Raw genomic sequence first — 16,434 nt, 5'->3', positions numbered from 1 at the left:
TCGGGGATCTAGTGTTAGCACATTTAAGGAGAAAGAGGATTCCCCCAGGAACCTATAACAAGTTGAAATGGAAGAATATGGAAGAAGATTGGACCATGCCAGATGTTAAAGAATTTTGCAGTGAATGGCTATGAGTTAGAACTCCTGATGGCATACATATTTCACCAATTTTCAGCATTACTGATTTATATCAGTATTACCAAGACCAAAATTGTGAAGTACAAGATGCAGCTTCCAAGGACAGAAGGAAAGTTGGGTACAACAGTTGCCTAAGATGAGAAAAGTTGTAATGTTCCCTTTTGGGAGGACACTAAATTTTGCCCAATGTACTTGTAAAATTATTGCAGGTTGTCTATTTTCAGTCTATTGTGCTAATTTGGACAGATTTAGTTTGATGTTGTTTCCCTCTTTAAATACACAGGTCTGTTGTTTATATCAATCTGATCTGCTGCCTATACTCAGATATGTGTGTGTGTGTGTGTGTGTGTGAAAATCCTTTCTATTCCATCAAGTCTGATTCTCTAGTTATTGATTTAATATTTCCTCTTCTTTTCCTTCACTGCCTACTTTATTACTATTCGCAGATTTGTATTTGTGTTCTGATCTCTTTGATAAATGTTCATATCATTCTTCCAGATTTTCTTATAATTCTGACTTAGGTCTGCTTCTCAATCTGCTTCTAATGCTTCATATATTTTTTTTCTGTTCCATGGATCCCTATTTCTCAAATGAAAACTTCTCCAATTTATATCCTCCAATGTGAGGGAGAGTCACACCTCTTCATCATGTATGTCCTTTGGCAAGAGACACACCCTTCACCCTTAGCACCCTTTAAAAGAGTGTGACTCTTTATTATTTCTGTCCTTTGAAAGCGACACAACCTTTCACAATCAGTTCTGCACACTTCTTATTTAAACCATATCTGCACTTTTGATTCCAAAATTATCCCCCTCAAATAAGGTTATCTTCTCCCTTTTATATCTCATGTTTGAGGGAGTCACAACTTTTCATTTCATGTCTTTTGACCATTCATTAACTTAATTAAATTTTAATTATATTTAACTATATTATTTTATATTTTAATTTAAATTATATTTTTATTCTTTTGTATTTTAATATTATTATCATTATTTATTATTAAATTATATTTCAAAGTGGGGGCATTACAAAAGTTGAAGTTGATCCAAACAGCCAAGAAGACAAAAAGGAAAATAATTGAAGGAAAAATTGACCAAGTGGAGGAATAGGCCAGTTGAAGAAGCAACTTAAATACACACATCCAAAGTATCTAAGCAAGGAATAACAATTCCAAAATCTTTGTTAAATCTTAATGGGTTTCAGACTCGGAGAGAATTTTCTTCTACCTGGAGAGACTGATGCAGGAGCATACGAACCTGCCTTACTAAACTACAGATTGTTTTGCTTGCTCAAATTTCGTGTTGACTTTTGTCTGGGTTACTTTTGTTTTCTTTTGTTCTCTTTTTCTGTTGCCAGTACTGGGTTGGATGGTACTTCTTTTAACCTCTATTCCCACCTGTCATCTTCTAATCTTCTACATTTAGTCCTCTTTTGGATCTGATTTGCTAGCGCTGCCTGTGCTATTCCTTCATCTCTAAATGCTATAAGACAGAATGACTTGGGCCTCATTATTGCTATTTTAGATAGTCTGAACTGTTGGATGCTCAAAGAATAATTAGTGACAGATAAACTAACTAATGTTTTGATGGCAGTCATTTATTACCTCAGAAACCTGGTTGGAGGAGTATAGCTATTCCTGTGTCATACCTCTTATGAGGAATGTTTAATCCTAGGCAAGTGGGGGTGTGGCTGACAGATATAAATATGGAAATTGGATTGGATGGCTTCAGAGACTGTGACTTTTTAAAATAAAAGATATTTAACAAAGGGCAGGAGGTGGAAGATTGGCCTGCTAGAGGTTGATTGAAGGAATGGTGAAGCTGAAGATAGATGATCAGAAAGCAATGATAAAGAAAATGATGTTGTATTGAACAAGGAGGCCAGAATGACTCGGCTGTATTCTGTAGGAAGCCTTGGACATTGAGAATGTCATTCTTGAAAAATAATTTTTTGTAGGCCAAATGTTTCACGCTGAGCACCTGGATGTGAGAGTTGGTATTGAATGCTGATGTAAAAAGTTGCTCTACTGTCATCCTGAATTTCTGGATTTTCTGTTATGTACTTGTTGAAACTATGATTCAGTTTTTATAAAGAGCTGCCTGGTTCATAGCCCTTAATTGGGTTCATGAATTTGGACTGCATTAAAGACACCATTACCAAATTTATCTCATTGCATGTTTACACCTTTAACTTTTATTTTATCTCATTAAATCCAGCTTCCCACCATGATCCATTACTCTCTTAGACTCCACAACTTTAGAAACATGGTTTATGAAATTTTTTGAAAGAATGTAATGGAAGCTATCCCAAAGAAAATGTACAAAGCAGCTTGAACATTGTAGAGATGCCTATGAAGACATACCAGGAACATCGCCAAGCAGTGCAGTGAATGGTTGCCATAACCCTCTAGAATTCTCCGCCTTTGTTTGTATTGCCCTTAGCTTTGATGATGCAACCATCTTCATTGCCTTTGTAATCTTTTGAATACTCTTAACACTTTTCATCCTGTTTCTTACTGCATAATAAAATACCGTATACAAACTCCACCTTACTTTTAGTTTCAGGCTTGACTAGCATTTCAAGCAACTAAATTAAGATCTCTATCACTTTCCAAATAATTGCTGAATTAAAGTAAAAGGAAATTTAGAATATAGATTATAGGAAAAGAGACTACTTTAGATAATGACAAGCATCTCACAACCATATAATTTGTTTGAGGAATGGAGGAAAAGCAAACGAAAAGGCATCTCACCAATTTGAGTAGAAATTGCTCGCAAGCCAAATAAAGGCTGTTCCCTAAAAAACAAAGTTTAATGGTGAGAATTGCCGATCCAACCAACGAATGGAGTAATTGTGATGAATTAAAAAAAAAAAATACACAATAACTTGGGTTCATATTTAAGTAAACAATTAAAACTATGCTGTAACAAGAAAAATAAGCAATGTGGTATAACATATAGCTCCAGAAAAGGAATAAAATCCAACTATGTCAGCCTACCCATGATTAAATGGTACTTCATATAAGAGAATTTTGAAGGAAGAAAAGTAAGCAATGTTCTTGAGCCTTCTTTGCCTACTAGAGGATTACAACTTCTAAATGATTTCAACAATCTAAACCATCATTGAAGATAAAACTTGAACTTCATTTCTCTACAAGTATGCTACAGAGGTAAAATAGATATGAACTTCATTTCTCTACAAGTATGCTACTGAGGTAAAATAGATCAGAGTCAACCAGCAGCCAATCACTCAAGTTCACAGCCAGCTCTTGAAAGCGAATAAGATTGGCTGGTCTACAGGCATTTTCATTAAGGAGAAAAAATTTAATATGCCATTAGGCTACAGTCATCTTAGTTCACAGGGTAACATTACCAACATGCTGAGTGCAATATCCAGAACAGTGGAATATTTTCTGCAAAGGCTAAGATACTTTTGAAAAATATGCATCTTAGATTATGTTAAAGTGGAATATTATTACATCACAAAGATCACCAACTGAAATTGACTATATCTAGTCTCCATAAGCTAATTTTTCCTATAGGCAAGTAAGGCTAACATACCCACCCTGCACCAAACACGAGAGGTTGATTAGCTTTAACCTACGTAATTTGGGTCAATGAGTTTGACTAAAAGTCTATGCAACATTGCAAAAATTATATCCTATTTATCTATGAAATATAGCTAGAAATGTAGACTGTGACTGCTTGTTATCCAATCCAAAATGTAGAACCTAAAGATCTTCTTTTCCATAGGATTTGGAATCTTTTATCCCCTAGATCTACTATGTCCTGTGGACCATATCTTCTTTTAAGTTTTCAGGACTTATCCTTATCCTCTTTTCAGATAGTTTTGCACGAGTCACTTCTAAAACACTTAAGTATCGCAGCCAAATCAATTATAAGTAGTCGCCATAGTATCAATAAGGTTAGATAAATGTCAACATAGACATGCACACATGCACCTAAAAATTCAACTATACCGTAAACTAAGGAAGAGATTATGAGTTGCAAGATATAAGAGGCATTCACTAAACAGAAAACACACACACTGTAACATCCACCCTATAATCACTAATAAAATATGGTGATTAAAGGGTAAAGTAAACAAAATTCAGAGTCAAAGGAGTCAAATACTGGACTATTTTTTTCCATTCTTATAAATAAAAAATGATTCTACAATCATTGCAATTAGCACAAAATCTTTAACAATATTTTGGCATGATTGCAAACTCAATTTGTTCAAGACCATCTATATTACTTTGCAAAACTATAAAATGCAAAAAGTTATGTCATAGATACAGGTATTCACCTACATGATACAACACTCAAAATCTACAAGAGGAGAGAAGCAGTAAACAAGAATTAGCTACTCTTTCAATCAATAAGATACAAGATGGGTAAATACATTAACACTGCATTACAAACTCTCCTTTATTTCTTCTTTCATAACCTAAAGCAAAGGAGAGAGACCATCATAAAGGTGACATCCACCCTACCACAAAGCATTAGCTTCCCCGTGCTACTCCATTAAAAAATCCTGACCCATCACAAAGGATCTAACAATATGTGGCAACATGCTTGATGGATTCTAGTTTACTATGTTAATCACTATCAAACTAGCATACCTATATGCTCATGCAACACGTCTAATGCACTTGTCCATTGAACATATTTATATGGAAGAGAATGCAAATCAATCTAAGTAATCCATTCATTACCGTGAATAAATGATAATCAACTCATTAGCGTGAATAAATGAAAATCAATGTTTACAACATAAAATGTACCAATCATCTCACTATGGTATCTAAACATTCAATAAGATAGATAAACAATACCAGAAAACAGAGCCCATACAGACATTTTGTTTTTATGTTGTTTAACTTACATGATGTGTTTTCAAAGTGATAACATCTACTAATTAGTCCACTAGAGAGAGAGAGAGAGAGAGAGAGAGAGAGAGAACATCATCAAGGTGATATCTACCGTATCACAAAGCATTAGCTTCCCCATGCTACTCCATTAAAGAATCCTGACCCATCACAATGGATATAACAATATGTGGCAACATACCTGATGGAATCTAATTTCCTATGTGAATCACCATTAAGCTAGCATGCCTATATGCTCATGCAACACATATCTAATGCACTTGTTTATTGAACATATTTATATGGAAGAGAATGCAAATCAATCTAAGTGATCCACTCATCAAATGAATAAATGATAATTAATGTTTACAAAATAAAATGCCCCAATCAAATCACTATGGTATCTAAACATTCAATAAGATAGATAAACAACACCACAAAAACAGAGCCCATACTGAAATTCTGCTTTTTTGTTGTTTAACTTAGATAATGTATTTTCAAAGTGATAACATCAACTAATTAGTCCACTAGAGAGGAATACTTAAAAGACGATTAGTCCATACAAAAGCTAATCCACAACACAAACACACTTCCATACCTCCACTCTATACAAATTGATGAGGAGGATCTTAATTCCTCCTCGTGACTTGATTGGTCATAGGTTATCACCCAATAAACATACAAGGATTGTAACCTATTTGATAATGATAACTCATGTATAACCATACCTTTATAAATAATACAAATTATAATTCAACCTTGTGTGATTGCAACTTATAAATCAACTAATAGTTTCCAACTTGCAGGTTGAAGCAAAAAAGGACAGCATTCAAATGATCATAACTTTTACATCCCTTGATCAAATTTAAAACTTCAATGTATTTTAAAAAGGGAAAAGAGCAAAGAAAAAAACCTAGAAATCGTTTTGCGAGAAACTCAAACACACACAAGCAATTTTTTTTGCAATGCAGCTCACTAGCTTATCCAGAACAGCAATTTGACTACAGGACAGACTTATATCAAGTTTGTATAGCTTAACATTGATCCTAGAAAACCAGTTATTTGAGTAGGTGACTAAGCAAAATCATATTGCCTATGCTAATAGCATGAAGATCTCTAGTCATACTTCTTATTTGTTAAAGGTACTTATCCAAAAAGTTGCTTTAGATGTTAGAATTTATCTACTTTCTAAGAAATTTCTAAGAATGCTCTCATAGCAAGGACCGAAGTCACACCCACTACGAACTACCATCCCCAAACGGATGGACAAACAGAGATTGTAAACAAGTGGGTATAACGATACTTGAGAAACTATGTCACAGGACAATAGAATGCATGGACCAAATAGTTGCACCTTGGTGAGTATTGTTATAAAACCACCCACCACATGTCAATTGGAATGAGCCCATTCAAGGGCTTGCACGGATACGAGGCAGCCTATTTTGGAAGTTTGATTCTCCAAGAAAACCAAGTACCAGGGGCCAAGGATTTCATACAACAAAGTATGGATATCATGAACACACTCAAGGACAATCTACACCACGCCCAAAACCAGCAAAAGATCTATGCTGATCAAAACCGCACCAAAAGAACGTTTGAAGTTGTGGAGACTTGGTTATCTTATGGCTACAGCCATACAAGCAATCTTCAATCAAGGTCAGCAGAACAAAGAAGCTAAAACCTGATTTTATGGGCCATACAAGATCCTAAGAAAGATAGGCAAAGCAGCCTATGAATTGGAGTTGTCGGAGAACAGCAGAATCCACAATGTCTTTCATGTGTCTCAACTCAAAAAAGTGCTAGGGCAACATCCCAGGCCCCCTACAGCTCTATGGGCCCTACGCTGATTAATAAAGAGGGTTCTCGATATTTGCTTATGGACGCTTATTTGCCCCTTAGAATAGTAGGCTAACAACTAGAATTAGAGGAGGGCTAGCAGGCTTATCCTTAGAACAGTATGGTGGATTAATTAGCTTGCTAGAATAAGCTTGAATTAATTGTTTTAGCGTATTCTAGCCCCTTAGAATAGTAGGGGCCCCTACAATTCCATTGGCAATTTCGGCAATATAATTGCAGGTTTATTAATGAACTGATATAGTTATTTACTTAGGCCATTTTTCAGGTTATTCTAGCAAGCTGATTAATTAACTCGCATTTACCCCTTTAGAATAGTAGGGCCCTACAATAACTATAATGGGTGGGTGGGGAGGGCAAATCAAAGCTTTAGCCAGTAGTTAAACTCCACAACAACTGATTTCCCTTGCGCTCCCTTCAGTTCCAACCATATAACTAATCTGCCTAGCTATCGAATCGTGATGGAGGGTGGGAAACAATAGCCCATAGAATAGTAGGGGTTAATTTCTTAATCCCATAGCCTCCTACCCCCACCCACCCCTAGGGCAAGCAATTCATAACTATACCCCCCACCCCTTCGCAAATAGTAGAGGAGATACCAACTAGCTATAGAATGGTATGGGCCCGCCTTTAAAATAGTAGGGCCATCCCACCTGCACATGCCTACACTTGATAGTTGCTAGAATCGAGCTAGAATAAGGGGCTCAATAGTGCTGACCTTGGCAGGGATTTAAAATGAAATTGGTAATAGACATCTGCCTTAATGAATCTGACAATGGTTTGTGCAAAGGCATCTTGCCATCATTCTTGTATGCAGAGTGTTGATGTTATTATATAGTTGGTGATCTTTTTGGCTTGCTCATACCTTTGATAAATGTGGCTTTAATTACGTTCACACAGTGTGGGTTTTCAATAATATCAAGGTGCCATGGCTTTGTTGTATGTTCTCTTTCCTTGGTTTGGTGTGTGGCTTCTTGTAGCACTTCTTTGCAGCTGTGGTGGATGCATAGTGGTTTTTTCTGCGGTGCTACTTTCAAGCAGGTCATTTGATGGCTAGGTGGAGAAGCACTTCTAAAGGTCATGATCCCTACTGTTGTTGTAAGGTTTAAAAACACAAGGTACAGAAGATATTCCACTGTCCTGATGCTATCTATCTTTACTTAGTTAAAAGCATTCTTAGTAGAGAAGGTGTGGAGGATAGCAGACTGAGGTCACAAGAATTGAGCATGGAGGACTTTCTCGAAAAGGTGAAGTTAGCTAACTCTTTTGTGGAAGTGTGTCAATGGGTGGTGCATGGTCTGGTTTAGCCTAGTCTCAAACTAGGTATCATATGCACGGCTTAAACTAGAACCGGAGGTTGGTGGTGATGTTGGTTTGGATTCTCTAGATGAGTATAGTCTGCTCCCTAAGAAGATCTTGGCTGTGCACTGCAATGTGGAAAATTTGCAGGTGTTTTTCCTTAAATAAACATCTCTTACTTGCCCATACCAAAGCGATGCAAGGTGTGCTGGAGGTGACCAGTTCTTTCACTTTCCCATGCCTAAATGAGCATAAGCTGGTTAACTCACAGCAGCATTAAGAAATTACCCAATGCATCCAATTCTTGGACTTGTGGAATAGTGGTAGCAACATTCTTGTTAGCCCTAAGTCAATGGTGATTGGTGTTCGGAATGGGTTTAGTGAAGACATTAGAATGGGGGCAACTGGTCAAGTAAATGGTGCAGGTGGTATCAGCTGCTAGGGTGTTTTTCATTAGCAGTTGTGGCAACTGGTTGGCATTAGTCTCTGCTTTTTTTGACATACTGAATTATGTGTCTTTACCCTGCCTAGGTCTGTTTTTTGGTCTTTATATTAATCCATAAAAAGAAAACATAACGCCCACATATTGTACATAGAAGGTTCAAGATCAGACAAATAAAATAATAAACGAAACATAGTATTGATTGGAAATAAAATATGGCTTATAAGTTTAAAATGTATCATACAAACATAGTAAAAAGGCTAGTCAAGCAAATAATCACATTGTACAACATAAGAGATTGTAGATATTGGAGTTAGCAGTGGATTAAAGAGGCTCTTTTTTTCAGTTTGGCTCATGTGGGTCTGCACATCTGTCCTGGAAATCACATGCGTTTCTGGGAACAGACTAATGTTTTGAACATTTCCAAAACAGATTCCTTGAGAATCAAGATCCAAATCAGCACCCAAAACATTTTGGTACAGGTATATGCCATTGAAAACAACAAAGTAGAAAAACATTCTACTGCAAAGTTGCAAAGAAAAGACTTCTTCTGATCAGGTATCAGCAAAAAAAAACAAATTGGGATATGTCACTTTAAAATCTGTATCAGTAACTTTGCACGTTGATATCTGCAAAGATTCTTTCATAGATGAACTTTTGCTATCAATGTCTTGCAAGATGCTCCAACTTAAATTGCAGTCTTCAGGTATGGCCAAAGACTGTTAAGTTGTTAACCTTGAACATGCAGCTCTCTATGGTAAAATGTGAAAGGGAAAACGAATTTGTCTAAAGACAAAATCAAAATACACCTAAAAAAAATTCTTATAGGAAATGTTTTATTTCATTTTTGTGAGATAAATATATTATATAACATTGCATACCCAAGTAATTTTCTAAAAATTTGGATTCTAAGAGTACATGGAAACTCTTGGTTTAAAACTTTAGAATATAAGAATTGGAGTTTGGGCCATTATACAATTCCTTGTAGGTTTCACCCCAGCACTTGGAATTTGCCAAAGTTAGTCCAGATACTTTATCAGAGGCACTAACTGAAAGAGCCTAAATTAACAATCCAATAATAATATTCAACAAGTATTCCCAGAATTTGTTTAAATCACTTTCTTCAAGCCTGAATTCAATGCTTCAGAAAACTACTTGGCTCAAAATATTGACTCCAAAATGTCCAGAAGTAACAACAAATCTCAATAATCAAGAAACAAGCACATGCTACACCTAGGGTTTGACCCAAAAAAATAATATTTTGTCCTTAATTGCTCCAAGTTTTGACCTCCTCCTCCATAAGGAAGAAGAGTGCCTTGATAATCTCCACATACTCGGGTCCATGTGCGATCTTACCTTGGCCAAGAGAGATGTTCATATTTGGACATATGTTCTTTTATGTGTGCTTCTTCCTTAACACCCCCACCCTCCCCACCATTTCTTCTCCAGTCTCTTGCTATCTCTATAGAGTCATAAACCAACTCCCTCACTTCATATACTAATTAAATGCCTCTCCTTGTCTCTTTTCAAAACAGAGGGTTTATTAGATAAGCATTAAGATATATATAAGCAATATATTCAGGTTAATTTGATCTCTCCCCCCAGTCTCTAAGCCCTGAGATAGCCCTCCATTTCAAAAGCTTCCTATACACTGTTGATGGCACCATTATTCATCTAAACTAGATTCAAATATCATTAAACTCAAGGCTTGGGATTCCTCTTAACCATATGAGAACACCCATTCACGATACAAATTGAAAATGACAACCATATTACTTAAGGTGATTGGAATTGGCACGTTGGCTCTCTTCAAAGGTTAATGTCAGGTATTTTTTCAACTGTGTGATTTGTGAGAGACATTATTGCTTCTACAGAGATTTAAAAATTAAATTCCCTACCTTTTTTGCTACCCCAACCAGAGGTGTCTACCTCCTTCCCTCTGAGAAGCAATCACCTTAAAATCTTGTACTTTGTGGGGGTCTTAGAGAACTGCCTTATCAGTTTGTTACCTCTTTTAAGTCACTTCCAGGTTTCCAGCAGTTACCTAGAAAGTTGGTGATAGATTGATGAGACTGCATCCACAAACAGTTATCAAGATAACTCCTCCTTTTCCCACAATAGAAATGGTACATCCATTGTTCTAACAGTGGTTGTTTGGAGCATATTTGGGAGATGTTCTTCACATATCTAATATTGCCTAAAAAAATCCTCTACGTCAAAGCCACACTCCTATGGGCATTATCAGATCTTGTACTCAGTTTTTCAAGGTGATTGATAAGGATGCCAAGCCTCATCTTCACAACATTCAAATACAACTCATGACTAACTTTTGCCTCCAACCATTGTCTCCATCATTTTTTTGTTTTCTTCAGTGACAGATCTTCCTCACATAATTAACTGTAATGTTTAATACATGAAACTGGATTTTCTTCACATTATAAATATACCTTTTTGGATTCCTCCCCTAGTTACTTAGAATCTTTAGTTAGTGTACTTCTTGCTTTCAAATTGTAGCTTCTTGTTTATTTTGCATTGGAGCTCTTCTTTCACTCCTCCTTGCTAGTGTTTAAGAAAATAGCTTCAACTTCCATTTACCTGACTTGGCCATTCATGGACATTATAAAAAGTTTCTTCTTTCATTTTTTTTTGGCAAATTCCAGGTCTTTGATGCTTCCACAGTCTTCAAAAACAGAATGACCACTTCCAACAAAGATTCAAGTTCAACAACACACATTACAAATGTTCACTTAAAAAAAGGAAGCCTAATTCCCTCCATATGACAAAACACACATTACAAATGTTCACTTAAAAAAAGGAAGCCTAATTCCTTCCATATGACAAATGTTTTGGCATTAATTTATTCTCAATTATATGAAAGATAATCTCTAGTTTATGGCCGTTCTCATTGAAGAGTGATGCCAAGTATAGAATTCTAAAAATATGCTCTAGTATGCTAGGACACTCAAGTTTAACGTATAGCATTTTTTAGACCTTTCTCCAATTTTCAGAATGACAATAGGGAAAAAATTCCTTGGGAAGAGTTGGGCATAATAGAGACAAGAAAATATTATTCCACATGAAACATCTTTAAAAACAAGAAAGTCTTTTTAAACTCTTGTAAGCATGCTAATAAGCTCATGCTATAAAAGGTGGGGAATCAAATCCTAATAATCGTGTAAGTGGCAAAGACAAAATTATAATGCATATCAAACATGCATTTGTTTGGGCTCGCTCTTAAAGTTCAAAATTTATCATTAACCAATTTGCATCTCTTGTATTCTACCTTTGATATAACCAACCTATTTTCTTCCATCTACTTTATTCTGCCTTGGCTGTTTGTGGATTGCTACACTTCGGTAAGGTTCAAAATCTGTAACCAATGAATTTTCTTGCATCCAATATTTCTGTCTCTGCTGCTCTTGATATGCTATAGTTTAGAACTTTAGATGCTATAAGAATTATGACAAATGATGGTTTTGCTGATAGTTATGAATAATGAATCATAATGATCTTGTTGATAGTTAAGTCGATGGTTAGAAGCATGCAAGAGATGTTGTATTCCGTAGGCATTCTACTCTTCAACCAAACATCAAAAAATGTAGATAGCCAAATTAAGTAATTTGAAGTCCGAAGGGAACAAAAAATAGTCGAAGAACCCACAGGATCCATTCTTTAAAAAATATGTCGCAATGATCACCATTTAATTAGCGTTACGATTCAATTATAAATTTCTACCCCAAAAAATAACAGAGAGGATAAATGTTGTGAGAAAAAAAATCTACTAATACAGCAATGGGCTTAAGTAGCACATATTGTAAAAACAATGCTAGAAAGAAGAGCGTAACCTGTCCATGAAGTGAAGAATCCTAAATGTCACTTCAAGTTTAACTTAACAATATTGCTATTGAAATCAAGAGTCTACATTGATAATTTCGTGAACACAACATCAATGCTCTTTCTCTATTTTCTGTACCCATTTAATTTTGTTAAATGAAAGGGGCAATGATAACGATCCCCGTTTCTAGCATATGATGGCCAAATAGAACTATGGAACAAGGATAAAAATTTAAAAATAGGTAATGAAATGAAGCTCGGGATTTAATTTCCAATGATCTGCATTGCGTATTATTATACCCTAAAAAGAAAAATATACAAACAAATCCTATGATTTTGCATTATACAATGATTAAGATCCAAAGGTAGAGAAAGGTGGTGCCCTCTTTCAAGTGTCATATTCCGCCTTGACCTTTACCCTTGACATAATGGCGCAAACATTTTATTCTACAGAAGATCGTCAAATAGTAGAAAAATCTATTGGGCTTACTCTGTTTGCTGCAGCCATGGCGACGGCAATGGAGATGGAGATGGTCGTGTAAGTGTTTGGACAGTCCACGAGGAAGTGAGGCTACCCAGGCGCCTTGCTTCCCTTCGCAGACTAGCTGAAGAAGCCATCGCCGTGCAGTTCAACGTTATTCCCTTCCTTTAAAACCTGTACAAAAGGTTCTAATGACCAGTTTTCTCGTTCGCCATGCCAAACAAATTTTAATTGAAGTTAAAATTGTTCTGCTGAGAATTGCATGCAATGTCTATGTTGAGGGACGTTCTTATGTTGTAGGTTTATTTAATGTAGTGATAAGTTTGTGAGAGGTATTATTTTATGTGAAAATTCGTACATAATTTTTTTAGTTATTATGTGCTTTTGTGAATTTGAATGTCAATTTTTTAAAATTTAGTATTCAATTTTAAATCTTTATTGATCTTTTTGTTAGTTGTTGTGAGTTGATCTTGCATCTGTTTGTGTGGATTTCTGTAACAAATAGTAGTTGCATATTAAAAAAAAAATTATTCAGTTTGGAAATCATTTAGGAATAATTAGAAGAAGATTCACATGAGAGCATTGTAGAACATCCTAATTGTTTGTCAACAGACGTCATCTTAGGCATACTACATGCTTACTTGTCTTTAATTTGGTTTATCATTGTTGAATCAATCTACTTAGGGGCTTGAATAAGGAGAACATGACCCTCATTTAGCAAATTTCCAAATGGTGTATGTAGACACAAGCCTACTTCAAATATAGGTGCAAATAGATTAAACAAATCTTCTATCGACATGCATTCTCTATTATATAACGTTTGTATGTCTAGATTCAATCTTGCTTGTATGCTAATCAATTTTATAAGTGCAAATCTGAATTAGCATTCATCTAATTGAAGCCTTGGTTTTCAACATGTTAGCAAAACAATTATTGGCATCTTCAATAACATTGATATCACCAAGATCCAATTCATGTATCACGTTTAAATTATTTAAACTCTATAAATTTAATTCTCCATTTGTTATTTTAGTCTTGTCCTAGAGTTTTATTATTGCTTGACTATTTGCTCGGTGGTAAAGACGGGATCTCTATTTGTATTGGATGCAAGGGGACGATTTTCCTTCACTCACTCTGATGAGACAAGGAACGTTGTGATTCTCCTTCATCGGTGTGCATGTCGTGTTTTCTATATTGTATGTATGCATGTGTGGTTCGGTGATGCAGGATATTGCAGGTACAAGTACCGGGTAGGTACGGGGTATCATCTCCACCTGGCTTCACAGGTCTGAGTGTGCCTTATATTTGTCCGATGGAAGTGGAGGAGGTAGTAGTTGACCCTATTTTACCCTGTTACACTCTTGTGAGTATCGTCAGTTGGTCGTCATGTCAGTTTGTTCAACCTTTGTATTTTGTCGTTTAACTTTTTATGAGTCTTTGCTTGGGGTTTGCTCAGTTTGTGTGTTTAGTGGATTTAATTAATTAGTTAAATTTATGGAGTTATCTCATAGTTGGTATTTTTGAAATTATGTATTTTATGCATTGAGATTTTAAATTTAATTAAATTAAAATAAATTATTCAATTAAGTTGCAAGTTGCATTATATTAGAAATATATCTTATTTAAATTTTAGTGAAAAATAAATTAGATTCATTTCATTTATTGTTACTAGAATTTTAAAAAATAAATGAATGAATGAATAAAAAAATGAATAAAAGAATAGATTAGAATTAAAGTATTGCTTTATTTTCTTTTTTTTAGAAAATTAATTAATTTGCATGAAAAAAAAAAAAAAAAAAAATTTATTCCTTTGGTGGGAATTAGAAAAGAAAATAAAATTGCTTTTATTACTAAAATTCAATATTAGGTTTTTTGGGAAAAATATGTGCAACCTAAAATTTTAGGTTAAAAGGGAATATATCTTTTTCTTTTTGGGAGTCACGGGAAGGAGATAGAAATTTTGGGAAGAAAAAAAAAATTTGGGATTGGCTTGGAAACCCTGTTGCAAGACAGAGCTCATCCACGTGAATCTTCCAGGAAAGCTTTACATGTTGGGTTGTTTTGTCTGGTGTTCTTTTGTCTTCTTTAAATAAAATTAATTTAGTTGTTTGAATCTCCAATCTCTGTTGTGAAGATTCTCATGTTTATTGTTTTTTTTCTGTATGTTTTAGTTTTGGTATTGTGAAAATCATAGGGGGTTATGCTGGGAAAATTTTGCGAGATTCACCCTCCTCTGTTCCATAAAAAGTTTCTCTGTGTGTTATGCAATTTTTGCGTTCTTCTTGGTTGAAGGAATTTATTAAAAAAATTGGGTGAAGAAATAATTGGATTAGGGAAGATATTTGTGTAAATAAAAATGGAGTAAGTGGGGATGCATTGATTTTTTATTTATGTTGAAAATCAATCTTTTTATCCCTATGGAATTTAATTTTTAATCCCTATGAAAATTTGACTTTTAATTCTCTGTGAAAATGGATCTTTATATTCTGTAAAAATTAATATTTCTTTATATATTCTCTGTTGAATATTTTATTTTATTTTTAAAAAGAAATGGGTTTGTGAAATTTTAATCTTTGTATATGATCTGGGCATTTATTAAAATTTAAATTTCTTTTAAATTTTTAAAAAAATATATATTAAAAAAATTGGGTTTTGGAGGGGGTCGGTAATAGCTGCTACCGTAAGGTAGCAGTGCTACTGTGTTGCTACCGCATGATAGCACTGCTACCTGCAGTAGTACATGCTACCGTAGGGTAGTAGAAAACTACGAGACCAACATTTAAATTCGCCATGGTTTACGTGCCTTCGGCATATGAGAAATTCATTTATTTTTATTTTTATATTATGTGTTTCGTAAAATATATATATTTATATATATGGTTTTTTTAACTTGGGCATTTTATTAATTAAGTTATATTAATATCATGCAAATTTATTCATGTTTTAATATAGGTATATTTAGTAATATGAATATATGTATATGATATATATATTCGATGAATATATATATTAATATACTTATATTATATTATTTTATATATATAGTTAATTCAGAATTTGGTTATTTCCAGAAAAGCTTATATTTTTAGATTCTATATTTATTCTTGGAAATACATTAGAAGGTTAATTTTTATGTGCTTAATTTAGCCTTGTTGATCAAATGACTTATGTTTTTCTTTTATCAATGAGGTGTATTTTCTGCTTTTCTAAAATATCTATATTTGCAAGTAATTAATGTTTTTTACTGTTTTAAAAAGATTATCTGTTATAGGATCTTTAGAATAAAGGATATTCTCTGGTAAAAGCATATTTTGTTGTAAATCTGATTTGAGTTATTGTCTTGTTACTAAGGTTGTTTTTACCTCTTAGTCAGGTGTCGTTGTATAACCTTATTGATGTGATTCATTGTGTGTTATGTTTCCAAATGGTCAATCCTGGGTTAGTGAATGTGCATCCTTCACCTATGGTTTGTCAGGATTAGATATGGTTGTCAGTTTCGCCATAGAGTTCTCATAG

General features: G+C 34.4%; 1 protein-coding gene across 1 annotated transcript in view; it reads right to left on the bottom strand.

Annotated features, from left to right (window-relative positions):
- Positions 1 to 13,203, bottom strand: part of LOC131080001 (ATP synthase subunit gamma, mitochondrial) — a 132,468-nt gene extending 119,265 nt beyond the window's left edge. Inside the window, exons 1-3 of the mRNA XM_058018051.2 lie at positions 12,928 to 13,203; positions 2,891 to 2,934; positions 2,501 to 2,653 (exon numbers count right to left, since the gene is read on the bottom strand). Of these exons, the coding sequence (XP_057874034.2) occupies positions 2,501 to 2,653; positions 2,891 to 2,934; positions 12,928 to 13,055 (325 nt within the window). The 5' untranslated portion in view covers positions 13,056 to 13,203. The remainder of the gene's footprint in view (positions 1 to 2,500; positions 2,654 to 2,890; positions 2,935 to 12,927) is intronic.
- Between the last annotated feature and the right edge of the window lie 3,231 nt (positions 13,204 to 16,434).

This window comes from Cryptomeria japonica, chromosome 3, assembly GCF_030272615.1.
Source record: "Cryptomeria japonica chromosome 3, Sugi_1.0, whole genome shotgun sequence".
Taxonomy (NCBI): Eukaryota; Viridiplantae; Streptophyta; class Pinopsida; order Cupressales; family Cupressaceae; genus Cryptomeria; species Cryptomeria japonica.
Note: the sequence above shows the minus strand (reverse complement) of the source record. Positions and strands in the feature narration are given on the sequence as shown.